The sequence below is a fragment of the Neoarius graeffei genome, chromosome 5 (assembly GCF_027579695.1).
Source record: "Neoarius graeffei isolate fNeoGra1 chromosome 5, fNeoGra1.pri, whole genome shotgun sequence".
Taxonomy (NCBI): Eukaryota; Metazoa; Chordata; class Actinopteri; order Siluriformes; family Ariidae; genus Neoarius; species Neoarius graeffei.
In genome coordinates, this window is record NC_083573.1 from 74,472,604 (window position 1) to 74,499,825 (window position 27,222).

General features: G+C 43.6%; 2 protein-coding genes across 3 annotated transcripts in view; both read left to right on the forward strand.

Moving 5' to 3' along the window:
• The window catches only part of myo1eb (myosin IEb), a 46,342-nt gene extending 38,396 nt beyond the window's left edge, over positions 1 to 7,946 (forward strand). Inside the window, exons 19-27 of the mRNA XM_060922374.1 lie at positions 684 to 798; positions 905 to 1,074; positions 1,184 to 1,329; positions 2,707 to 2,853; positions 3,087 to 3,244; positions 3,409 to 3,480; positions 5,212 to 5,407; positions 7,163 to 7,338; positions 7,429 to 7,946. Of these exons, the coding sequence (XP_060778357.1) occupies positions 684 to 798; positions 905 to 1,074; positions 1,184 to 1,329; positions 2,707 to 2,853; positions 3,087 to 3,244; positions 3,409 to 3,480; positions 5,212 to 5,407; positions 7,163 to 7,338; positions 7,429 to 7,505 (1,257 nt within the window). The 3' untranslated portion in view covers positions 7,506 to 7,946. The remainder of the gene's footprint in view (positions 1 to 683; positions 799 to 904; positions 1,075 to 1,183; positions 1,330 to 2,706; positions 2,854 to 3,086; positions 3,245 to 3,408; positions 3,481 to 5,211; positions 5,408 to 7,162; positions 7,339 to 7,428) is intronic.
• Positions 7,947 to 11,663: 3,717 nt separating this feature from the next.
• prune (prune exopolyphosphatase) overlaps positions 11,664 to 27,222 on the forward strand; it is a 57,569-nt gene continuing 42,010 nt past the window's right edge. For both annotated transcript variants that reach the window (XR_009654765.1, XM_060922376.1), the window contains exon 1: positions 11,664 to 11,844. Coding sequence is in view for 1 of the 2 variants with exons in the window: in XM_060922376.1 (XP_060778359.1) it covers positions 11,806 to 11,844 (39 nt within the window). In the remaining variant the exon portion in view is untranslated. The remainder of the gene's footprint in view (positions 11,845 to 27,222) is intronic.

The following is a 27,222-nucleotide window of genomic DNA, read 5'->3' on the forward strand; positions in this document are numbered from 1 at the left end:
ACTTTCAAAGCTGCTTCATAGTAACGAGGACCTTGACAGAAATGTAGTGGAGTAAAAAGTACGATATTTGCCCTTCAAATGTAGTGAAGTTAGTCAGAAGTAAAAAATAAAATAAAATAACACTCACGTAAAGTACAGTGCTCAAGTAAATGCACTTCATTACTGTCCACCTCTACTTAACTACCAGCTGTTTTACCGGAAGTGAAATTGCTAAGAAAAGTCGTGTGACTGAAACCCAAGAATACAGTATTTCTGTTAGCATGCTAATCTATTATCTATTTTAAACATGTCTCAAATTAGGCAGCTTTGAGAAATGTCCCTCTTTCACTGCTCCCATTGTTGTCCCCGAGAGAGTTATTTTAGTTCTGAGCAAATTATATTGCATTTCTGTTTGGAGCAATGAGGATATGCTATGCTACATTAAGAGGTAATTCAGTGTTGTAAAATAGAATTGAGGAATATTGATGTATTCTCAAAACTAGTTAAGAGATTAGTGAAGATTACTTTAGTCTTCTTTTTTATAATGTTTAGTTTGTATGCTGTTTAGGTTTGTTGTTCCTCCTTTTCATTTTATCATTGGCTTAACGCTCAGGAATACAAGCCATGGCTAGAAAGTGATGATGATGATTGTAACAATGTCCTTAAGCTGTATGTCACTCACAGTCGGCCACTGTCTCCTTCAGCTGTTTCTTCTGGAAGAGATGAGGGAGAGGAAATATAATGGATTTGCTCGAGTCATCCAGCAAGCCTGGCGTAAACATATTGCTGTTCGCAAATATGTCCGGATGCGAGAGGAAGGTAACCTCATTTCAGTTACACTCCAAATAACTCTACCTTTGATCGTTTCCTGTATCCTAAATGATCTTAAAAGCCACATTCTGAAAATGGACTCTCGTATTTTCAGCATCTGACATCCTGTTAAATAAAAAGGAACGGCGGAAGAACAGTCTGAACCGTAACTTTGTGGGTGACTACATTGGCACAGACAGTCGCCCCGAGATCCGCCAGTTTGTGGGTCGCAGGGAAAGGATTGAATTTGCTGATGTGGTGATCAAATATGATCGCAGGTTTAAGGTATAGTTCTGTTTCTTTCACTTGAGAGAGAGAGAAGTAACAAACTTGTTACTTCTAGAGTCCCAAGGCATCAGGTAATCCTTTCTGTATTTTCACTCACTATTCACAGACTGTAAAGCGTGACCTGATCTTGACGTCCAAGTTCCTCTACCTGATTGGCCGAGAAAAAGTAAAGCAAGGTCCAGAAAAGGGACACATTCGGGAGGTCCTCAAAAGGCAGATTGAACTAGAGAAAATTCAGTCCATCTCTCTGAGGTATATCAGAATATTTTTTTACTGAATTTAAACTCCAAACAGGTCAGTGACAAAGTTGTGGAGAAGTATAGATCAGGGTTGGATCATAAAAAAATATCCCAAGGAGCACCATTAAATCCATTACAGCAAAATGGAAAGAATATGGCACCACTACAAACCTGATGAGAAGACCGCCCACCAAAACTCACAGACCGGGCAAGGAGGGCATTAATCAGAGATGCAACAAAGACACCGATAACACTGAGGGAGCTGCAAAGATCCACAGTGGCGATGGGAGTATCTGTCCACTTGAAGCCATACACTCCATAGAGTGGGGCTTTATGGAAGAGTGGCCAGAAAAAAGTCATTGCTTAAAGGAAAAAAAACCCCCACATTTTGGAGTTTACCCAACAGCATGTGGCAGACTCCCCAAACACATGGAAGATTCTCTGGTCAAATGAGGCAAAAATTGAACTTTTTGGCCATCATGGGAAACACCATGTGTGACGCAAACCCAACACCCTGAGAACAAAACTCCTACAGTGAAGCATGGTGGTGGCGGCATCATGCTGTGGGGATATTTTTCATCTGCAGGGACAGGAAAGCTGGTCAGGACTTAAGGAAAGATGGATGGCACTAAATACAGGGCAATTCTGGAGGAAAACCTGTTTGAGTCAGCCAGAGGTTTGAGACTGGGGTGAAGGTTCACGTTCCAGCAGGACAATGACCCTAAACATACTGCTAAAGCTACACTGGAGTGGTTTAAAGGGAATCATTTAAATGTCTTGGAATGGCCTAATCAATGCCCAGACCTCAATCCAACTGAGAATCTGTGGCATCACTTGAAGATTGCTGGACACCAACGCAACCCATCTAACTTGGAGTTGGAGCAGTTTTGCCTTGAGGAATGGGCAAAAATCCCAGTGGCTAGATGTGTTAAGCTAATAGAGACCTAGCTTAAAGAGGCTTTGTTTGTGTCACCAATTTAAAAAAAATCACCTTTAAAGTGGTAGGCATGTTGTGTAAATCAAATGGTGCTAAGCCCCAAAAATCCATTTTAATTCCAGCTTGTAATGCGACAAAACAGGACAAACACCAAGGGAGATGAATACTTTTGCAAGACACTGTACATATGCTTAATCTGTGCCATGTAAGGCAACATTACACACATGCACATCATAAAACACCATTACATCACTGGATATTTTATTTGAATAAACTTGTAGCTGGTCTGATTCAGGATTTTTGGCAAGCATTGGTCATGATATTAATCCAGATATAAACAGAGTATCAGTGTGCTGGTTTGGTGCATCCCTATAAATATAAATAATTCTTCCATAAAAATCCCATAAGTTTTGTCTGTCGTTTCAATGATTCATCTACTTTCTCTCCTTTCAGCACTCTGCAGGATGACTTCTTCATTGTGCATGAGGAGCACTATGACAGTGTGCTGGAGTCTGTCTTTAAAACAGAGTTCTTAAGTCTTCTCTACAAACGTTATGAGGAAAAGACTCGAAGGAAACTACCACTGAAGTTCAACAACCTGTAACTCTACGCCACTTCACTTATCAGCCTCGTATCATTTCATTTTATAGATTTTGGATGTATATGAAGAGTATGACTGTTTATTGCTGTGTTCAAACATAACTAACCTTTATCTCCCATTGGCAATAAAACACTGCAATCAAACCGATTAACTCAATCAACTGAATGTTGCCATTAAAATGGATTTTAATAAAGGTGAGAACTGAATTTGAGAGATCTAATGTCCTTCCCAGACTTGAATTTAAAGTGAAAAAAGGCGGTTGGGGGCCGTTTGCATCTTCTGGCTCTCGGCAGATCCAGTTTCAGGTGGGCCAGGGAGAGAACGTGGTACTCAAGCCAAGCAGCAAGACACTGGTTGTGAGTATCGGACCTGGCCTGCCCAAGAACTCAAGTAAGTCTTTTGTTCCATCTGTGTATAATCACTTGTGAGTGCTGCTCACATTTTCCCCCAAAACTAAATTCTCATTATTTATAATAATTATACTTATTCAAGCAGGATGAGAGTCTTAAATTTGAGACTGAGATTCTCAATCTCAAAGCTGTCTCTCTCTTCAGGGCCTACTCGTCGTGACAACCGGAAGAGCAGATGCATGGAAAATGAGAACCGAGGAGGGAGATACTCGCAAGGTAAGAATCCCTCACACTAAAGAGGTCCCAGCCATAGACGTGATGGTGGCCTGCTATGATAGGAACTCTGAAATAATGGTAAAGCACATGATCGATTATGCAGCAGATCAACACATCTAGACTTTTTTAAAAAATATAAAGTCACCTAAAAATTTTTTGACCTGACTTATGTTTTCTGTAAGTGGTATTATAGAATACAAGAAGGCACAAACATGTCTAACCTTGAACTCCATTTATACTTTCATTTGCTGTATCTTGGCTATCAAAATAGCATCTGGATCTACACTTAAAAATAACATTTAAAATCTGATAACTCAAACCATTTAAGTTTTTGGAAGGCTAGGTTACACAAATGCAAGCATACGTCTCCAAATTACAACTGAACAGAGGACGAGATGGAAAAGGAGGAGGAAGAAGGAAACTGGGGGGGGGGATGCAAAATAATTATTTTGCTGCATCATCGACCTTAAAACATTAAAATGTATAACAACAAGGGCCTACACAGAACATTGTGATGAGCTGATTTGCATATCGTGTACGTCGCATTAATTGGATATCAGTCTTGTAACCTGCAGGCACTTTTGACTTCTAGTATAACTGCAAGCTACATTCCAGGCACAAGAGTTATGAAACAAGCCATGACTCATAATTACTTGACACACAAAACTTGTCTTGTTCAAACTGGTCAGAGTTGTTTGTGTGGGTTGTGTCCCCCCAAGTAAACAATTTATCTTTTGTTACATGATTTATAATTTATTATATATTTTAAATGAATGTAAAACCAGTCACTACATATTTGCATCGACCAATACTGCAATAATGAATGTATTAACTGTCTGCACTTTTTTATTTAAAATTTAATTTAAATAGAATTCCTGACCAATTATTCTGATAACTTGCCTCCAAAATATGCTACGTTACGTTACTACAGCATTTTAGGAAATGCAGTGCCGTTAGACCCTCATCTCTGTGACTGAATCAATATGAGACTCAAACACTCAACAGTCTCACTAGACTCTGTAGACTAATCTGACCTGCTCTACAATGTTATTCTGTACGATGTTAATAAGAGTCGCTGCCTTTAACCAGTGTACTACAGTAACAAACTTTCAGGTGTCTAAAACAGGCTATACTACTTTTATAAAGAAAAAAATTAGAAGGCTAAGAGCAATCCTGGGCGGCACGGTGGTGTAGTGGTTAGCGCTGTCGCCTCACAGCAGGAAGGTCCGGGTTCGAGCCCCGTGGCCGATGAGGGCCTTTCTGTGCGGAGTTTGCATGTTCTCCCCATGTCCGTGTGGGTTTCCTCCGGGTGCTCCGGTTTCCCCCACAGTCCAAAGACATGCAGGTTAGGTTAACTGGTGACTCTAAATTGACCGTAGGTGTGAATGGTTGTCTGTGTCTGTCAGCCCTGTGGCGACCTGGCGACTTGCCCAGAGTGTACCCCGCCTTTCGCCCGTAGTCAGCTGGGATAGGCTCCAGCTTGCCTGCGACCCTGTAGAACAGGATAAAGCAGCTAGAGATGATGAGATGAGATGAGGGCAATCCTCTCCAGCAGTTTAAAAATGTTCCATTTATATACAGTTTTCTTACTAAGTAATTTAATATTTGCACTTCCACTCTACAGTATATATACATTTTAACTTTTTTCTCTTTGAAACTGTAACAAGTAGACAGTGTAAAACAAGACATTCAATGCATTAAAATTAGGTTGTTAAAATTCTTTGATTTCAGAGCACTCGGTGAGACCTGAGCGAGGAGGGAAAAACCGAAGCCATCAAACCAACTCCAGAGCGTCTCTGCTGCGCCAGCAGTCCAGCATGGATCAACCCACCCTTCCCCGCCATCAAGGTCCTCGGCCCAGCCAGACTCAGGCCCTGAACAACAGTGACATGGGCTTCATGAAAGTCCCTGACCAGGGAGTGGCAGGGTGAGGGGGAAACTAATTATTCACTGTTTTACTTTATTATATACTAATGCAGTGATAAAGACAACAAAAATACAAAGATAATCACCTGTTGTTTAACATTCATATGAGGCACATAATACAACCCCAATTCCATAAATTTGGGACACTGTGTAAAACAGGATGCGATAATTTGCAAACCTTGGAAACCCTATATTTCATTGAAAATAGTACAGAGACAACAATATCAAATGTTGAAAATGAGATTTTATTGTTTGAAAAATATATATGCTCATTTTTGAATTTGATGGCAGCAACATGTTTCAAAAAAGTTGGAACAGAGGCATGTTTACCACTGTGTTGCATCACCTCTACTTTTAACAACACTAAATGTTTGGGAACTGAGGAGACCAATTGCTGTAGTTTTGAAAGAGAAATGTTGTCCCATTCTTGCCTGATGTACAGTTTCAGTTGCTTAACAGTTTGAGGTCTCCTTGCTCATGTTTTGTGCTTCATAATGCGCCAAATGTTTTAAATGGGAGACAGGGCTGGACTGCAGGCAGGCCAGTTTAGCACCCGGACTCTCTTACTATGGAGCCATGCAGTTTTAATATGAATAGAAAGTGGTTTGGCATTGTCTTACTCCAAAGAATTTTTCCTGTAAGATGATGCTGTTTAGATGGCAGCATATTGCTCCAAAACCTGTATATATCCTTTAGCATTAATGACACCTTCCCACATGTATAAGCCACCCATGTTATGTGCACTAATGCACCCTCATACCCTCACAGATGCTGGCTTTTGAACTGTGCGCTGATAACAAGCCAGATGTTCCCTCTCCTCTTTAGCCTGGAGGATGTGGTGTCCATGATTTCTAAAAAGAACTTCTACTTTTGATTCGTCAGACCTCGGGACAATTTTCCACTTCACCTCAGTCCATCATAAAAGAGCTCAGTCCCAGAGAAGGTGGTGGTGTTTCTGGATATTGTTTATATCTGGTTTTAGCTTGCATTTGTGGATGCAGTAATGAACTGTTTTCACAGATGATGGTTTTCTGAAGTGTTCCTGAGCCCATACAGTGATTTCCACTACAGACACGTGTCTGCTTTTAATGCAGTGTCGTCTGAGGGCCTGAAGATCACAGGCATCCAATATCAGTTTTCAGCCTTGTCTCTTGCATACAGAGATTTCTCCAGAGTCTCTGACTCTTAATATTATGTACCATAGATAATGTGATCCCCAAATTCTTTACAATTTTACATTGAGGAATGTTATTCTTTAAATTGTTGCACTGTTTGCCCATGCAGTCTTTCACAGAGCAGTGAACCCCTCCCCATCTTTACTTCTGAGAGTCTCTGCCGCTCTGGGATGCTTTTTTTTTTTATAAATATATATACCCAATCATGTTATGACCTGTTGCCAATTAACCAAACTAGGTTTTTTTTAAGCATTACACAACTTTTTCAGTCTTTTGTTGCTCCTGTCCCAACTTTTCTGAAACATGTTGCTGACCTCAAATTCAAAATGAGCGTATATTTAAAATAAATAAATTCAGTCTCAACATTTGTTGTCTTTGTACTATTTTCAATTAAATATGGGGTTTCCAACATTTGCAAATCGCTCTTTTTATATATATATATATATATATATATATAAACATTTTACAGTGTCCTAAATTTATGGAATTAGGGTTGTATATGCCATCTTCCACAAGCCAAGATTTTTCTCACCTCTTACATGCAGCATATTTTCCTCATTCTGTTCACTTATTCACTATAGACTTCATCGACGAAGGTCAAAAGAGGTTAAACCTGTCCCTGGAGGAGGGCTGCCAAAGCCTGCACCGAAGCCCAAACCTCGCTCCCCACAGTGCCGTGCTCTGTATGCATATGATGCCCAGGACACTGATGAGCTCAGCTTCAATGCAGATGATATTATAGATATCTTAACTGAAGGTAATAAACAGCAAACGCTAACAAAGATTGTAGACATTGCACAGTTATATGCATGCATTAATCTGTCCACGTGTGCTCCTGTATGTCCAGACCCCTCAGGTTGGTGGTATGGTCGTCTACGGAGAAGAGAAGGCATGTTTCCTGGGAACTATGTTGAGAAGATTTAGTTCAAGACCACAGAGGTGGAAGATTTTATTAATGATTTTTGTGCAGCCATCGATCAAACCCAAAGTACACAAATAATTAGGATGATATGATGTATACATACACTTGATACAGTAGACCCGAGACTCGTGAATTTCAGAGACGAAATAAATCCACTTAAATGTATGTTTATCTTCTTGATCTTGTTTTATATAGGACATTGAAATTTATTTTAGCTTTTTTAACAATCACAAGATGTATTTTTACACACATGGCAATAATGTTGGTTGAAACTGTGTAGAAAACCTAAAGTCCATTCTGCTGTTTAAGTCATATAGTTTGTTTAAAAATCATGAACAGCTTTTATGAATGTTTTATATCAGTAAACTGTCTCATCTGGATGTACTCAAAACGAACAATACCAATGTAACATTTTTGAAAGAATAAAAATGACAATAAATTAAGACGATTTGTTTGAGTTTGTTACACCAGTTTATAGTAGTAATAATCATGGGTACAGTAAATTGTCTTTTTAATGGTGCAATATCCTAATAAGCCTAATGCAAAGTTGTCCATATAGTTGATCAGCCTTATCTAGATTTTCGGATCTGGGATTTTGAAGGTGATTACTGTGCTGATTTTACAAATTATACATTTATAATATACCTATTAGAAATTTCTCTAAATTATTTGCAGTTGATAAAGCTGGTCCTGAATAATAGGAGTTCTTTCAGATTCTGTTTTTTTTTTGGTACTTTTATTTTTGGCTGCCCAGTGACTGTGTAAATTTGTTTAACTACCTTGCTAAAATAATCCCGCTTGATGTAAACAGCAGTTGAAACAATGGCTGAGTTGATCAATCTTTGGTTGTTTTTATGGTAAATAATTTTCCAGCAGCCTTTTTTTTTTTTTTTATTATTAAATTGATCAATAAATGGCAGTGCATCACCTCACAGCAAGCAGGTTCTGAGTTTGAACCGTCTAGCTGACTGGGGCCTTTCTGTGTGGAGTTTGTATATTCTCACTGTGCCTGTATAGGTTTCCTCCGGATGCTCCAGTTTCCTCCCACAATCCAAAAACACTGCATCACCTAGCTACTCTAAATTGTCCATAGGTGTGAATGAGGGTATGAATGGCCACTGCATTCTGTGTTAGCCCTATGACAGATCGACCCGCCTCTCGACTGAAGTCAGCTGGGATTGGTTCCGGCTCACTGGTGACTCTCAGTACAATAAGTGGTATAGATAATCAATAAATATTTATTACATTATATGGCCAAAGGTTTGTGGACACCTGACCCATCACATCCATATGTGCGTTTTCAGTCAGTGTTCCATTTCATCCCAATGGTGTTGAGTGGGAGGACTTGAGTTCTTCTACACCAACCTTGGCAAACCATATCTTCATGGACCTCACCTGTCTAGGTTCAGGAGCAGTTTATTTCCAGTTTTACATTACACAACAGTACATCACAATGACTGCACACATCACTGGCAGTCACTAATGATCGGTACTGTAGCAACTGCAGGGCATATCAATAATTTAAACCTGTACAATACGAAATGTAAGACCCAATTAATGCAACTATAATACAGTGTATGGTCCACATCAACCTTTGCATGTCTTCATGGACCTCGCATTATGCACAGCAGCACTGTCATGCTGGAACATGTTTGGGCCCCTTACCATCTGTAAAGGAAATTGTAATGTTACAGACTATAAAGACATTCTAGACAGGTGTGGTTTTCCAACTTCGTGGTAATAGTTTGGGGAACAACCACATGTTGGTGTGATAAGGTGTCCACATACTTTTGTCCATCGAGTGTATTTTCTATTCGCCTTACTGTTTTTTGTAACCATTAGTTGTCTACGATGTACCATTATCAGAGGTGGACAAAGTACCCAACTTCATTACTTAAGTCAGAGTACAGATCCTGCTGGTCAAATGTTACTCCAATACAAGTGAAAGTTGTCCAGTCAAATTTTTACTTAAGTTAAAGTACTGAATTACTTGCTTTTAAAAAATACTTAAGTATTAAAAGTACAGATGGCACGGTGGTGTAGTGGTTAGCGCTGTCGCCTCACAGTAAGAAGGTCCGGGTTCAAGGCCGGCGAGGGCCTTTCTGTGCGGAGTTTGCATGTTCTCCGCGTGGGTTTCCTCCGGGTGCTCCGGTTTCCCCCACAGTCCAAAGACATGCAGGTTAGGTTAACTGGTGACTCTAAATTGACCGTAGGTGTGAATGTGAGTGTGAATGGTTGTCTGTGTCTATGTGTCAGCCCTGTGATGACCTGGCGACTTGTCCAGGGTGTACCCCGCCTTTCGCCCGTAGTCAGCTGGGATAGGCTACAGCTTGCCTGCGACCCTGTAGAACAGGATAAAGCGGCTACGGATAATGAGATGAGAAAACTGAAACATGGGTTCGTACATTCTCCAGAAGAACCGCCTTCTTCCATTCTGCCATCAGCTGATCATGTTCAAATAACGCTACTGGGAAATCACTGAACTTGATTTTATCCAGTCTATGGATCTGACTCTAATGATTACTGATAGGCTGTCTCGGTGTTTTGTTTCGCAAGCGATAATCACGTTTTAGAAAAGGGGAGAAGCATCCACTTTAGCCACTTCATAGTAACGAGTAACTTGATAGAAATGTAGTGGAGTAAAAAGTACAATATTTGTCTTTCAAATGTAGTGAAGTCATAAGTTTCCAGAAAAAATAATACTCAAGTAAAATACAAAAAGTGTACTTAAGTAAATGAATGTTATTTACCAGCTGGGAGGTCCGTATGGTGAAATACCGTGACCGAGGTCTTGAAAGTACCTAGGTCACGGTATTTCACCATATGGACCGACCTTAAGCTAGTAAATAATATATTTATTTTCTTTAGCAAATTCTAACAGAGAGCCGAGCCGCCATTTTGAATCCTCATTCACGGCTGTAATGCAAATTGCTTCCTCCTGGGTATACAAGTGCACTTCCATGGCAGGAAAACAACTACATTTTGCCGCCTATGTAGTCCCCTATTTATACAAAATTGAGTCATTCAGGATTCAGCCATGTTTTTGCTCGGTGTTAGCAAGTTAGAGGTTTTTAGCTTTCTCCTGAAATATTTTATTTTATTTCTTCTTCCTCAGGGTAGTAAAAGTCGTTATCGCTATCCATGCTGTAAAATTAATGCTATTCTCCTGAGGAATGATACATTTATTTTTTTCTTTACCAAATTCTAACAGAAAACGAGAGCGCCCAACAGAGAGAGCCGAGTCGCCATTTTGAATCCTCATTCACGGCTGTAATGCAAATTGCTTCCTCCTCGGTATACAAGTGCACTTCCATGGCAGGAAAAAAAACCCTACATTTTGCCGCCTATGTAGTCCCCTATTTATACAAAATTGAGTCATTCAGGATTCAGCCATGTTTTTGCTCGACCAAAGTTATACAGTATTATGACCTCCTATATTGCATAAATAAAGCCATTTGGTGAAACTTTGAAGAAGAGATTGTACTGGTTTAAAGTTTTTACCTATATGTATAAGGATAACATGGTCCAAAATGGGCCTCATTAACTAATGAGATCAAACTGTTAGCAAGTTAGAGGTTTTTAGCTTTCTCCTGAAATGTTTTCTTTTATTTCTTCTTCCTCAGGGGAGTAAAACTCGCTTTCGCTGTGAACACTGTCGTTATCACTATCCATGCTGTAAAATTAATGCTATTCTCCTGAGAAATGCTGGCAAACATTTAGAAGATTTTTGATAATCTTGTAAATAAATCTTATTAAAAAAAGATGCTACTATATGTTTGTTGCTGTGAACGAGCGAGTCGCCAGAGGTCCATAACTGGCAGAGCGCAGGATTTGATGGAAACCGGACCGCGAAAAAACTAAACTAAACTTCTTTACTGTCCACCTCTGACCATTAACTGTGGTGATTCAGAAACCCCAAGTTTTTCTATGAGTACGAGATTTAACAGCTAGATGCTGACATGTTTCTGATTTTCTAACAGCAGGGAAGTAAACAGTGTGTTATTTTTAAAGGTGAACTCGCTAAAAAGTCATCTTGTCGAAGTTCACTACACCCCTTTTCACATACGAAGCCTAAAGTATCAGGGAGAAATAACGCGTAAACAACAGTCACGTGGCTGAGTGTCGTCCTGACGCGGCGCACAGTGATGACGTTGACACATGTTTGCCAAACCAAAGCAGTGAATCGGCACAATATATCGCAGTGGGTTAGTAAACTCTACAAATACAGTTTATCCGGAGAGGATAGTTTTATAACAATCAAAGACGTTTCGGTACTCGACTGTCCTGAGGCTGTGTGTGAAAATGGAGGCGTATTTAAAGAGCTGTCAGGACGTGTTTAAGGTGAGGACAATGCGCTAATGATGAGGCGCTCTTTCTTTCTCTCTCACTCATTGGGTAGTTTGCGGAGTTGATGTCAGTTGATGGGCTTCACATTGCGCGCTGTCCTTGTTAGTTTCACTGAAACGGGGTTGGAGTTAATGTCGGATAATTATGGTCTGGTTTAGATCTGCAGAGCAGCGTGACTCGGGAAAAGTTGATCATTGTACCGAGTCCCGTGATAATTACCGCACAAAAGCACGCGCCATGAGGGGGCACTCACCGTGTGACAGAGTGGAATGGCTGCATTTGAATAAAACAAATTATCCGAGTTGAAAATTTTCACAGAATTGTTTGCTACCCAGTGCTTTTTCTCTCTTCGTCCTGCTCCAGGGGCAGTAACGTGTGGTGGGGACACACACACACACACACACACCAGACTGAAGCATGGTTCTCAAAATTTTCTAACTAGGGGACCCCTTAAACTCATCTCATTCTCATGTCTAGCTGCTTTATCCTGTTCTGCAGGGTCGCAGGCAAGCTGGAGCCTATCCCAGCTGACTACGGGTGAAAGGCGGGGTACACCCTGGACAAGTCGCCAGGTCATCGCAGGACTGACACATAGACACAGACAACCATTCACACTCACATTCACACCTACGGTCAATTTAGAGTCACCAGTTAACCTAACCTGCATGTCTTTGGACTGTGGGGGAAACCGGAGCACCCGGAGGAAACCCACGCGGACACGGGGAGAACATGCAAACTCCACACAGAAAGGCCCTCGCCAGCCACGGGGCTCGAACCCGGACCTTCTTGCTGTGAGGCGACAGCGCTAACCACTACACCACCGTGCCGCCCATGATATGACATTGTTTAAAAAAAAAAAAAAGTCATGGACCCCTGGGGTTCCCCGGACCCCACTTTTCACTGTTCTCTAGCAGTGGTGCTCAAAGGGATCCAAGATATACAAATATATATATTTTTTTTATTTGTGTATAGTGGTGGAAATCAACCACCAAATGAATGATTGAATTAATTGTTACTGAAACGCAATCACATATTGTTCTTTGATTTTTGTTATTCGCTCAAATTTCTGACTGTTTCTTGACCCATAGTTTTTGAGATATTGACCCCAGACCAATTTTGTCTCACCACATTGTGCCTGAGTAGTCTGCTTGTATACAGTTAATTGATGGGTCCACTCTTTTTTTTTTTTTTAAACTGCCATTTTTAATCATTAACGTTTCTCTAGAGAATGACTTGAGGAGAGTTTTGTATGCCTAGCAGCAACAAGCAAACCCCTTTGGACATTTTCGGAAGCATTCGTTTTTTTTCCCCCATGATGGCTGTCGGCATGGTTAAACGCTTCAATTCGAATGTTTTGGAAATGTACAGTTATTGTAAGTTATGAGCTCTTTTCAGAATCAGACTCAGAATCAGAAAAACTTTGTCATGACGGAAACTCGTCTTAAAGGAGATACACAGAGCCTTTATTTTTAAATAAGTTTCTGAGTGGATAGTATCTCCATCCTTGACTCTTGTATGCTGCATAAATGGGAATTTTTAAAAAAATATATTTTTGAGAGTTAAAATCAACCACAAAGTTGGCATTCGAGCTGCCCCGCTGAGCCAGCCAGCCCTGAGTGTGTGACGTTACAGTGGTAACCGGTTTTAAGGCCGAGGCCTTTTACAGCTATAGACCAAAGTCATATAAATAAAAATTTATGGTGAAAGTAAGAAACACCGTTACCGACTTGCTCAACTAAGACTGATTTGACTTCATTGATTGTGGGTTGACTCTCATTAAAACAGGATAGGTGTTATAACTTATGCAACATGCATGTACATGCATGCATTTTCACTGATAAAACGTTAAAGGTTAATTAAATAATCAGATGAACTGAGACAATCACATTCTGAAGCAAATTAAATAATCTTATACTGGTAACTTAAACACACAATACAAGTTACATGTATTAATTAAATGCAGGTAAACAACGTGTTTTTTGTATCCAAATGAGTGTCGCAGCTTACCTGTCTGTGTTCTCGCTTCTTGAAGGCCGATCTTGTGGCTGATTGTTTTGAAACAATCTGACTTTCAGTTGTTCATTCAGTTCTCCGTTCATTCGCTTCTTCCACGTAAGGGCGAGATGGCAGCAATATCCAGCAGAGAAATCAGATGGCTGGTCCACTCATTCTCCATTTTCTCCATACTGAGTACTCCGCCATTACTGCTCAGCTCAGGCAATTACTAAAACCTGGGACGAGACAGAACGTCACCAGTTTTAGCAACAACCACGGGGAGGTCACTGCCCAAGCAATATGTCATGTCCCGTTCTGTCCTGGGTTTTACCAACAACCCTCAGCTCACACTCCAGGAGAACTGGTGCAACTGAACTTACTTTCCTTTTTTTTAAATAAATAAATACTTTCCTTTTCTTGTAGTGTTTCTTTTCCTTTAATTGTTGGTACTGCACCCTCTTTCAATACAGGTTTATAGCCAACGCTCCTCAACAGATCAGAGGTCTCGTACGAGTCTTCAGTAAAATGAGCAGAGGAGAGGAGAGACCACTTCGTAGGTGCCCAAAGTGCCCATGAACTTCTCGCAAAACGTGTCCAAATCTTTGCAGTTTGAACATTCTTGGGCCATGAATGCAACGTAAATCCACCTTCTGTCGTGTTGCTGCACTGGCCAGGAACACATCTACGTGGCATGGCGATAAATTAGCTCAAAATGGAGGATCGGAGTTGCAGTCAGCTCTGTGTTTTAGTATAGCGGAAATGGCGATGAGACCGATAGACTTTTTGCTGTGACGTTACGGACTCAGCCCACTACCTATATAAATCACTTTAATCGTAAAAATTACTAGATTAGATTTATTGTTAACGCTTAAAACTATTCCTGTGCCATTCTTGGTCTCAAGGCATTTATAAATGAAAGTGAGGCCATGGCTCTGTGTATCTCCTTTAAGCGTGGCTCAACAACATACAAAAATAACAACCAGACAGTTGACATTACAAAAGATATCTGTTCCTAAAAGCAAAATAAAAGTAACTAGTTAAATAAATAAGGGGAACAGGAAAATAAAATAATACTGATGGTACAGTTTGTGTGCTGATTAGCCTCGTGTTTATATAGTGGTGATGGTTATAGAAGTCAAGAACTGTTATTGTTCATTTAAGGTTTTTATGGCGGTGGGAATGAATGAGTCACGGAAGATGTTTTTCTTGGCAAAGGGGACTTTGTAACAGTGACCTGACGGTAGTAACTGGAAAGATTTGTGCAGGGGGTGGGTGGGATCTGCTATAATGTGGTTGGCCTTCCTTTTAACTGCTTGTGTATGGAGTACAGATAATTGAGTTTGGTTTTCACCAGTTATTTTACTTGCTTGATTAATGATCAGAGAAAGCTTTGACTTGTTCTTAACAGAGTTGAATTTGAACTAGGATGAGATATCGAAAGTAAGTATTCACTGAGTGCTTTGTATATGACTGTTAAAATGTCCTTCCTGATGTTGAAGCCCCTGAGTTTTCTCAGCAGGAACAGGCGTTGTTGTGCCTTTTTGTTCACCGAGTCGCTGTATTTGGAGAAAGACATGAGACTGTCTGTCTCTGTGCCCAGGTACCTGAAGGCCTCTGCCTATTTGTCCTTAGGAGTTCAAAGAGGGGGTGGAGGAAATCAGGTGTTTGCCTCCCCCCACAACATAACTCCTTGGTCTTGGAGATATTGAGCTCCAAGGAGCTTTCCTCTATCCAGGTCATCAGGTTATCCACCTGTTCGTGATATGCAGAGAGGGAGTTCTCATCCCTGATGTGGGCAACCAGGGCCATGTCATCTGCATATTTAAAAAGTGAGAAGTCCTTGTTCTTGCAAGTTGTGTTGTTTGTGTAGATTGAGAATAAAATGGGGGCTAAAACACAGCCCTGAGGGACTCCTGTGTTTTTAAAATCATGTTTTCAGATTTAAAACCATTGACCACCACATGCTGAGGTTGATCCTGCAGGAAGTTTATTATCCATAAGATCAATGTTGGATTGACCTGTAATCCTAGGAGGCGGTTACAGAAGGTGCGTGAGTCGACTGCGTTAAAAGCAGAGGAGAAATCCATAAATAAAATCCTTGTGTGGGGACGTGGAAAGTCCAGTTGCCGGCATACCGTGTCCAAGAGGGTTAGACAGGCATCCTCCACCCCTCGCTTTGCCAGATAGCCAAACTGGAGTGGATCTTATCTGCCTGCCACCATAGCAATAAGATGGCCACTTACCACCCTCTCCATACATTTGCTCAGTACGCATGTGAATGCCACTGGTCTAAAGTCTTTAATCTCCCTGGCATTGGACTTTTTTGGCACAGGTATGATGGTGGACTCCTTCCAGGTTTGTGAAACACAGCTGGAGTCTAGCAGCTGATGGAATAGCTGAATGATGACATCACCCAGCTGTGCAGATCATTCCCTCAGCACCCTGCCCCTGAGTCCATCAGGACCAGCAGATTTGCAATAATTAACACGGTTCAGTATAGATGTTACAGTCCTTTTATCTGCTGTTATTGACGGACAGGTGGAGCTTGTGAGGGTCCAGTCGTTTGACTTGTTGAACCTGCTGTAATAAATATAAAGCTGCTCTGCAAAGAATCAGGGCATTGAATCTGGGCTGATTTCAAAGCTCTGCCCATCATGATGAGTCCCTGCCATGCCTCCCTTGCATTGCCAGTGGTGAATTTCTCCTCCACTTTCTTTTTATAGTGGAGCTTGGCCAGCCTGGTCGTTTTTTTTTTTTTTCCTCCTTAACTCGCTGTTTAGTTCTCTGACTCTGTGTGTCTCCCTGTAAAAATGCTGCTTTCCTGTTCTTTAAACCGTGTTTCAGGTCCTTGGTGACCCAAGGCTTGTTATTAGGATAAAGCTTGACCTGTTTTCTTGGAATAGCAGTTTCCACACACAGTCAGATAGGAGGAGATCGAGTCTGTCAGCAGGTTTAAGTCACCTTCACAGCTATGGAAAAATAAATCCCAGTCTGTGATCTCCGTACAACCCCTTTAATGTCTCCACAGAGTCACTGTTCCACCCTTGTATAGTTTTTCAGTTTTTGTTTGTATTTTGGAAGGAGCAGAATAACAGTGTGGTCAGAGCAGTCGAGTGGTGGGCGGAGCTTTGAAACGTAGGCACCCGGTATGTTACCAAAACACACATCTAATGTTCTGTCAAATCTGGTAGATGAGATGAGCTGTATCGCTCCAGATTTGATAGCCGTGTGGTGACATCACATCTGTTAAAGTCTCCTAGCAGAAATGCAGGTTGTTCACTGCTCCGGTTTACTGCTTTGCTGTAACATTCAGCAGTGCGTTGCGCAGCTGGTGCGTTGTCAGGCCCAGGGACATATGCTAAAATAACTGATCTGTGTAAACTCCCGTGGAAGGTAAAATGGTCGAAATGATAGTCATGATTTCATGATGCCTGCTGTATTCAGTCTCTCTCACTGTGAAGTTAGTAGCCCACGTGTTGTTTACAGCCATTCAAAGCCCTCTCCTGATTGACTTCTGTGTTTGCATAATGCATCTGTCAAAGCGTATAATGCTAAATGCCTCTAGATCAATATTGGTTATTTCTTCTGACAGCCACGTCTCCGTAAAACAGAACGGGCTTGTTTGACGGTAGTCTGAGTCGAATTTGATAAGTGCAGAAAGTTCAGTCGTTTTATTACACAATGAGCTCACATTAGACAGAGTTATTGCTGGTAATGGCAGCAATAACTCTCTCCTCCTCTGGAGCCCCTTTTCCTCCGAACTTGCTAGGCGTAATAATTCCTCTTTAGACATTGAGGTATTCCATCAAAGAAAGGTGATCGATCTGTGGAAGCCGGCCACAGATTTGGAAGAGTCTCCCATGCATAGGTGAGTCTTCCTCCATTGTGGATGATCGGATCTGCCGGTTTACTCCAGATCGCAAATGCTAGTTGTATAAAGGAAGATCCACAAGCTTGCCAAATATTTCAGCATGCAAGTCATATTTGTTGCAGTGGGTCCAATACTTTGAAGTGTTATGTTAACGCACAACAAAACAAACATAAAACTGACAACGCACTGTGAGCAACTCGCGGCGTGCGTCTCTCTGAGTAGCGCCCCACCCATGGGGCAGATATGGCAGATATTTTGTTTGTGGTAGCAGTAGACTACACATTTTTCGCTGCTTTTATTTAATTAATCCCTTTATTTTAATCCACATATGCACAATTTTCTAATACGTCAACTGCTAGTGCGCATGCACAAGATATCTTTGCATCTGGGTCACCCTGGCAACAATCACATGGAGTCTGAACATACAAACTGACAAAGACCATGACTGTTAAGTATTAAAGGTAGACCGCCTTTTGGATTTTTCAAGTGCAGGTCATAAAAAGAATTTTCCCTGACACCCAATTATTTTTTAGTGGACTGAAAGCTACTGAATTCGAATTACGGACTTCCAATTTTATTAGTTTTTTTTAAAATAGAACAATTAATTAATGTGGGCCCATGTGGCCCTAAATTCTCTGTTATTTTTTTCCTGCTTCACCATGACCCAATTCAAGATACTATGTCATGCATCACGGTGGGCTTTCCCCAAAGGCATTGTGGGATACAAATTTGAAACAGGAGAGAAAAATGGAGCATGTGAGTGTGCGACTGAAACGTGAAGGACCGACTACGGGAACAGAAAGTGAGAAGAAAAGACGTTATGTTGTGAAGGAAAGAAAACGGTGTGATCAGCTGTCCGTTTAGCGACAGAATGATGTAACTGTCAGTGCACGGTCAAGGTAAACCTGTGCATGCGCACGTGGACTTCCTCTGTCTGCCTGACTGTGCAAAGCGAGTGATTTCATGCATGTTATTTGCTCAGGAATCCCTTCAAATTAAATAACTTCCCAGCCACATAATGGCCTGATATTTGGTGAGATATTACAGAATTAAACATGTATCGCAATTACCAAAGTTCAGAAGGAACTAAATTTCACCAATTTTATGAAATCGAAAGGCCGTCTTGGTTTAAGTCATTAAACAGCATTGTGACCTTTTTTTTTGGTATTGGTTTAAAAAGATTTATGTTAAAGGAACAGTCCACCGTACTTCCATAATGAAATATGCTCTTATCTGAATTGAGACGAGCTGCTCCGTACCTGTCCGAGCTTTGCGCGACCTCCCAGTCAGTCAGACGCAGTCAGACGCGCTGTCACTCCTGTTAGCAATGTAGCTAGGCTCAGTATGGCCAATGGTATTTTTTGGGGCTGTAGTTAGATGCGACCAAACTCTTCCGCGTTTTTCCTGTTTACATAGGTTTATATGACCAGTGATATGAAACAAGTTCAGTTACACAAATTGAAACGTAGCGATTTTCTATGCTATGGAAAGTCCGCACTATAATGACAGGCGTACTAACACCTTCTGCGCGCTTCGGCAGCGCATTCATATCTGAGCTCCGTATCAATGCACTGCCGAAGCGCGCAGAAGGTGTTAGTACGCCTGTCATTATAGTGCGAACTTTCCATAGCATAGAAAATCGCTACGTTTCAATTTGTGTAACTGAACTTGTTTCATATCACTGGTCATATAAACCTATGTAAACAGGGAAAACGCGGAAGAGTTTGGTCGCATCTAACTACAGCCCCAAAAAATACCATTGGCCATACTGAGCCTAGCTACATTGCTAACAGGAGTGACAGCGCGTCTGACTGCGTCTGACTGACTGGGAGGTCGCGCAAAGCTCGGACAGGTACGGAGCAGCTCGTCTCAATTCAGATAAGAGCATATTTCATTATGGAAGTATGGTGGACTGTTCCTTTAAGAAAAAAATGGAAGAGATGTGTAAGTTGAAGGGAAGTTCAGAAGACAGGCAATAGATTATTCAGGATGCGCACACACTCACAGAAGCTGCGTTCCAGTAGTCCATCCTATGTCCTTTCCTAACCACTTTTCCTTGACCTCGATGGAAAACGTAAAGCTAGCATTTAAAGTGCATGTTTTGGACCAATTTTGTTTTTTAATATGAAAGTATGTCCCTTTACACACTCCTCCAGAAGGGTAATTCTGCACAGGGTCATCTGTCTACAACAGAAAAAAATAAAATAAAACACGTCTGGAAAAATCCCAAGGGAGTCTGGAGCCAGATTCGTGACGTTACCTGCAGAAGCGCCAGCAGGCTGCGCAAGCTTTGCACGGTTTCAGTGCACAGCCTGTGTAGACCAAGCGCTCCCATTTCTCTCTCATTGTCCGGTCTTTTGTAAAACGATAGCTACTAATCCCATCAAGATTGGTGTTGCTACACCCTCTTACGATACATTTGTGTAGGACTTTGAGCGGCTGGGTGGAGCACAGAAGTACGGCAGGCCAGAACTGAATTTCAAAAAGCTCTTTATTTTCAGCTTTTTCAATCTCCCAGTCACACAGACATACACGCACACATCAGTTGTCTGGTTGGGGAGAGAGCTCCCTTCCTCTGCTCTCTCTCTCGTTATATAGGGCGTGGTCACTAGGGAAGACACACAAACACAGGTTAACTGACATCAGGTGCAGTGATTCTGCCACTTACCTTCCCTGACTCCGCCCTCCGGTCACAGACTGACGCTTGACCATGCCCCCGCTGCCACATACCCCCACCGCCTGACTCAGGCCGGGCAGCTGTCCGGCCTGCAGCCGACTCCCCCCCCCCCCCGATGGGAGAGGAAGTCCGCCACGACCATCTGTGTCCCCGGCCTGTGGATCACCTTGAAGTTAAAGGGCTGGAGTGCCAGATACCAACGGGTGATCCGTACGTTGGCATCCTTCATGCGGTGGAGCCACTGGAGGGGCGTGTGGTCCGAACAGAGGGTGAAAGGGCATCCCAGCAGGTAGTAGCGGAGGGCAAGGACCGCCCACTTGATGGCGAGGCACTCCTTCTCTATCGTGCTGTAGTGGCCCTCACGCACCGACAGCTTTCTGCCGATGTACAGCACGGGGCGATCCTCCACCTCCTGGGACAAAACAGCCCCCAGCCCTCTGTCCGAGGTGTCCGTCTGCAACATAAAGGGGAGAGAAAAGTCAGGGGAGTGTAACAGTGGTCCCCCACACAGTGCAGCCTTCACCTCAGAGAAAGCCTGCTGGCATTGCCATCTACCGGACTGGATCTGGTGCCCCCTTTTTAGTGAGATCAGTCAGTGGGCTGGTGATGTCTGAATAATGAGGTATAAACCTACGATAATAGCCAGACAGCTCCAGGAACTGTCTCACCCCCTTTTTGATCTTGGGCCTCGGGCAGGCCGCAATCGCTGCTGTCTTATTAATTTGGGGACGCACCTGGCCATTGCCCAAGTCGAAGCCCAGATACCGTACTTCCACCTGCCCTATCGCACACTTCTTCGGGTTGGCCATGAGACCCGCTCGCCTCAGCGACCTAAGGACGTCCCTCAGGTATTGCAGATGCCGCGGCCAGTCATTACTATAGATTATAATGTTGTCTAAGTATGCGGCCGCATAGGTGGCGTGGGGGCGGAGGACCCTGTCCATAAGCCGCTGGAACGTGGCGGGCGCCCCAAACAGCCCAAAAGTAAGTGTGACAAATTGGTGTAAGCCAAACGGTGTGGAAAAGGCCGTTTTTTTTCTGAGGATAGTGGAGTCAAGGGGATCTGCCAATAACCCTTTGTCAAATCCAGTGTTCAATAAAAGCGAGCCGTGCCTAGTCGATCCAGCAACTCGTCAATACGAGGCATTGGGTACGCATCGAATTTAGACACCGCGTTGACTTTTCTATAGTCCACACAGAACCGGACCGACCCGTCGGCCTTGGGAACCAAGACCACCAGGCTGCTCCAGTCACTGTGGGACTCCTCGATGATGCCCATGTCGAGCATGGCCTCAAGTTCTTCCCAAACCACCTTTTTCTTGTGTTCGGGTAGCCTGTAAGGGCGGCTACACACTACCACCCCCGGGGGCGTCTCAATGTGGTGTTCTATGAGGCGGGTGCGGCCGGGCAGGGGTGAGAACACGTCCAAAAATTCGGTCTGCAACTGGGCAACCTCTGTGAGTTGGGTTAGGGAGAGGTGGTCTCCACAGGGGACCGGAGAGGTAAGCGATGTCAATGCTCCCTTTTGAACCTCCAGCCCCAGCTCCGCCTTCTCCGGAACCAATGACGCCAACGCCACGGGGACCTCCTTGTTCCAGAGTTTGAGCAGATTGAGGTGGTAAATCTGTAGTGCCCCACCCCTGTCCGTTCACCTCACCTCAAAGTCAACGTTCCCGACTCACCGTGTGACCTCAAAGGGTCCTTGCCACTTGGTGATCAATTTGGAGTTCGACGTGGGCAAGAGTACGAGTACTTTATCTCCTGGTGCAAACTCCCTAAGGCGCATACCCCTGTCGTACAGGCAGATTTGCCGTTCTTGGGCCTGCCGCAAATTCTCCTGGGTTAGGTGTGTGAGTGTGTGGAGTTTTGTGCGCAGGTTGATAACGTATTGAATTTCATTTTTGCTCGGTGAAGGTCCCTTCTCCCAATTTTCCCGCAGTACATCTAGGATGCTGCGCGGCTTACCCCCATATAATAATTCGAACGGGGAGAACCCCGTGTAGTCCGGGAGCCATGGGGTCGGACCCGGAATTTTTGGTTAAAGTTTTTTTTTTTTGCTTTATCTTATAGATTTGAGGTAGCTCTTCAAGATTTAAGAGGGTGCCCGGTGATATCCCTTGGGCAATTTAATATATTAACCCTTTAATGCCCTATATGCCCAAATAATGGAAGAAAATACAAAAAAAAAAAATCAGTGTAAATACTGATATTAAATGCACCAAGTTGGCTGTATCTGATAGGTATTCACATTTTTCTCTATATTTGTCATTCAAATACATCAAATGTGGATTAATTAACCCTTTCATAACTTTTCCAAATTAGCGATTTTTATACAAGTATTACATAAACTCTACAGTTAATACAAAATAATGATCAATATCTATGTAAGAACTATACAGCATGCAAAAGAACTATATACAGCATGCACACACACACACACTAATGACCAATAACTATGTAAAAGAACTATATACAGCATGCATACACTCACACCAATGATCCACTATGTAAACGAACTATATACAGCATGTATACACTCACACCAGTGATCCACTATGTAAAAGAACTACAGCATGCAATAGAACTATATACAGCATGCATACACTCACACCAGTGATCCACTATGTAAAAGAACTACTGTATATACAGCATGAAATAGAAATATATACAGCATGCATATACATTCACACCAGTGATCCACTATGTAAAAGAACTATATACAGCATGCAATAGAACTATATACAGCATGCATATACACTCACACCAGTGATCCACTATGTAAAACTACAGTATGCAATATATCAAGCATGCAAAATGGCATATACAGCATGCGCGCACACACACACAAGAATAGCAAAAGATACTGATTTTCAATTAACCAAATTGGCTGTACAGTATTCACGCTTTACTGTCATTCAAATTAGTCAAACGTGTAATTGACCCTTTCATAAATTTGCAAAATTAACAATTTTGATACAAGAACTACAGTACATAAAGCATGTACGTGCATGCATGCATGCACACGCACACACATGCGCACACACACTAATGAGCAATAATTATGTAAAATAATTACATACAGTATGCAAACACACACACAAAACACAAAAACTATTTAAGGAAAGAACTAAGAGTTCAGATGAAAAAAAAAAAACCCTCTAAACCCTTTGCCATTGCTTAGTGTCTGTAAAAATATGCTTATGTACTGGATGCCAGCTAGTACAGAGGAGAATGTTAAGTAAACCTTACTCCCCAACGTTTTAAAAGTCGTGCTAGTCAGTGGAAGAGCAGTGTGGTTTGGAGTGGGGGTGAATCGGGGACAATGCCCTGAATTTTACTGGGGAACCAGGGACATTACTATTTCAACAGTCAATATCGTTAAAATAAGCAATCTATTAGCTTAATGTATTAGCTTAAAAAAATCAGTGACTAGCATTTACTAGGTGAGAGTTGGGTGTGCTAGCCAGTGTTGTGAAACTATGGGTCTAGTTCACTGGTGAGCAGTGAGTACATGTCACTGCTCTTTCATGATTACAGTCAAATAGTTTCTCTGCTTAGCTTATGCGTGCTGTGATCTTTTGGGGGCAGTGTGATTGACAGAGTTAGCAAGATAGCTACACAAGTTGGCTTGAATTAGCTAATTGTGTCCCTCATATGCCCCTGCAGAAGTAAACACAAGGATGACAATGGAATGTATGCCTAATAATTTAAGGCTCGCATTAACAACCAAAGTAATAGAGTAATAAAGGGCTTTTTGGTATAAGCCCTGCCCCCAATTGCATGGCCACACCCCCAACCATGGCTGGAACCCCACCCCCAGGCCTTAAACTCATCCTATTATGTTAACAAACACAAAAATAAGTATGATATATAGACTTTGGTGAACATAAAGTGAAGAATGTCAAAATGTCAGAATTTAGGCTATGACTGCAGCACATCCAACAATAAAGGGCCAATATCCGGAATTGCCCAAGGGATATCACCAGGCACCCTCTCTTATCTTAATGAGTAGACTTTGGACAACAACAAACAGCAAAAAAAAAAACTTTTAACCGACGAAGCCAGGTTCAGCCAAATTTGGGCCTTTGGCTCCCGGACTAGTGGAGGCTTGTGGGACCTCTCACACTGCGAATAACAGGAGAGCGAGCCATTTATCCCAATTGCGTGCGTCCTCACGTACAACCTTTTTTTTAATTATATTTTTGAGGGTGCGATTGAACCGTTCGACTAAAGCGTCCGTTTGTGGGTGATAAACGCTGGTGCGGATCGGCTTAATTCCCAGTAATCCATACAGTTCGCACAGTGTGCGTGACATAAACGTAATGCCTTGATCAGTCAGAATCTCTTTGGGGATTCCGACTCGGGAGATGACGTGGAAGAGTGCTTCCGCAATACTACGTGCTGAGATATTGCGAAGAGGCACTGCTTCCGGGTATCGCGTTGCATAGTCCACCAGAACTAAAATAAAGTGATACCCTCATTGACCGATCTAATGGCCCGATGAGATCCATCCCAATTCTTTTGAACGGGGTCTCGATTAATGGTAGAGGGCGCAAAGGTGCTTTTGGAATGGCCGCTGGATTTACTAACTGGCATTCGTGGCATGCCATACACCACCTACGGATATCGCCGCGAATCCCTGGCCAATAGAACCGGGCCATTATTCAGGCTAGTGTCTTATCCTGCCCCAAGTGTCCAGCCATGGGATTAAAGTGAGCCGCCTGGAATATCAATTCCTGGCAGCTCTTTGGGATCAAAAGTTGTGTGATCGGCTCCTTAGTCTGAGTGTCCTGCGTTACTCGGTATAATCTATCCTTCATAATGGCGAAATAGGGGAAGGATGGGGTGGCGTTTGGCTGGAGCGTTTGACCATCGATTACTCTCACTTGGTCAAACGCATGCCGCAGAGTCTTGTCTCGCGACTGCTCTAACGGAAAATCCGCGAGGGATTCCCCGAGAGAGAGAGGAGGAGCCTGCTGCTCCTCACTCTGACGCGGAGATGACGTAGACAGCTCTGTGACAGCTGCTCCCGCCAATGCCACACCGGGACCTCCCCCTGCTGAACTACGGCAGGACCCACTCTTCACTAAATGAGTCATTAACTCCCGAAATCCCGGCCAATCAGTCCCCAAAATTATCGAGTGGGTAAGGCGTGGATTAACCGCCGCCTTTACACCTAAATTTTTCCCCTCGAAATAGAATGTGGACCAACACTAAAGGGTAGTTGTGAACATCCCCGTGCACACACAACACCTTCACCAATTGTGCTCCTCCCAATGCCTCATCTTGCACCAGGCTTTGGTGGATTGAGGTCTGATTACAGCCGGAGTCCACCAAAGCCTGATATGTATCCCCTTGGACACTCACCAGTATGCGATACGCTCCGGCCCGATCGAGGGCGGTTCCTGGCACGTCGGGGATCCGGACCACCGTGCCCACCTCCATTGCCGAGCACTGATGCTGGAGGTGCCCCGGCTCCCCACAACGCCAGCAAACCGGCCCGGGCTTTCTCTCTGCACCGGTGCTCTGGGGCTCACTCACTGGGGGGGGGGAGAGACAGACACGGAAGCGGGAAACGGGAGGGTACCGCGGGTGCGGTGGGCCGGCTGGGGTGGAGCCGTCCCCTGCCTCCGCGGTGGGGGAACGGGGCGAGGACAAGACACAGAAGGGGAGGGGGGAGAGAGAGGGAGGAGAAGAGGAGATCTGCGATCCTGCCGTTGGAACAGCCGCCGAATGATCCTCCGCCAACTTGAAGGCCTGATCCAGTGACACCGGGCGATGGCACTGGACCCACTCTGCAGTTCCTTTGGGAAGTCGGGCGAGGAACTGCTCCAGTACCACCAGACCGATGATTCCCTCGGCGTCGCGGTTGTCAGCCCTCAGCCACCGCCAGCAGGCGTCCCGGAGTTGCTGGTCAAACGCGAACGGCCGGCCGACCTCTTCTAGGCGTAGAGCGCGGAAGCGCTGGCGTTGTTGTTGTTCAGGGGTGTGCCCCACACGCTGGAGGATGGCCCGGCACAAGTTTGCGTAGACCAGCCGGCTGTCGGCGGGGAGCTGTAGCGCAGCCAGCTGTGCCTCGCCCGTTAGCAGGGGGAGGAGGTGCGCCGCGCGCTGTTCCACCGGCCAGCCCCAGGTCTCTGCTGCTTGCTCGAAGAGCGCTAGGAAGGCCTCGGGGTCGTCGTGCGGGCCCATCTTCGTTAGGGTGAGGTGGGGAGGGCCCGTGGAGGTGGTGGACCCCGCCGACGCGAGGAGGTCCCGGAGCTCCTGACAATCTTCCTGTTGCACCAGCACCAGGGCCTCAAACCTTTGCACTTGCTCCTTTTGGAGGGCGACCAGCGCCTGGTGCTGGCTCTGTTGGGCCGTGGCGAGGGTGTGGATCAGGTCCGCGAAGGGGGAGGACTCCATGGGGCTGTTCTCCTCTGTGCTCTTCCCGGGTTTCGGCACCACTGTAGGACTTTGAGCGGGTGGGTCTCCCAGTCACACAGATGCGCACGCACACATCAGTCGTCTGGTTGGGGAGAGAGCTCCCTTCCTCTGCTCTCTCTCTCTCGGTATAGGGCGCAGTCACTGGGGAAGACACACAAACACAGTTTAACTGACATCAGGTGCAGTGATTCTGCCACTTACGTTCCCTGACTCCACCCTCCAGTCACGGACCGACGCTTAACCACGCCCCCGCTGCCACAATCTAACCGTTTTAATAATTACGCGATAACATTGAAGAAATTTGCAGAAAACCACAAAGTCGTTTTCTCATAAACAAACCAGCGCTGACGTAGGATTCAGAGGGAGACATCCTGCACGTGACATCACGAAAATCAATGTTTGC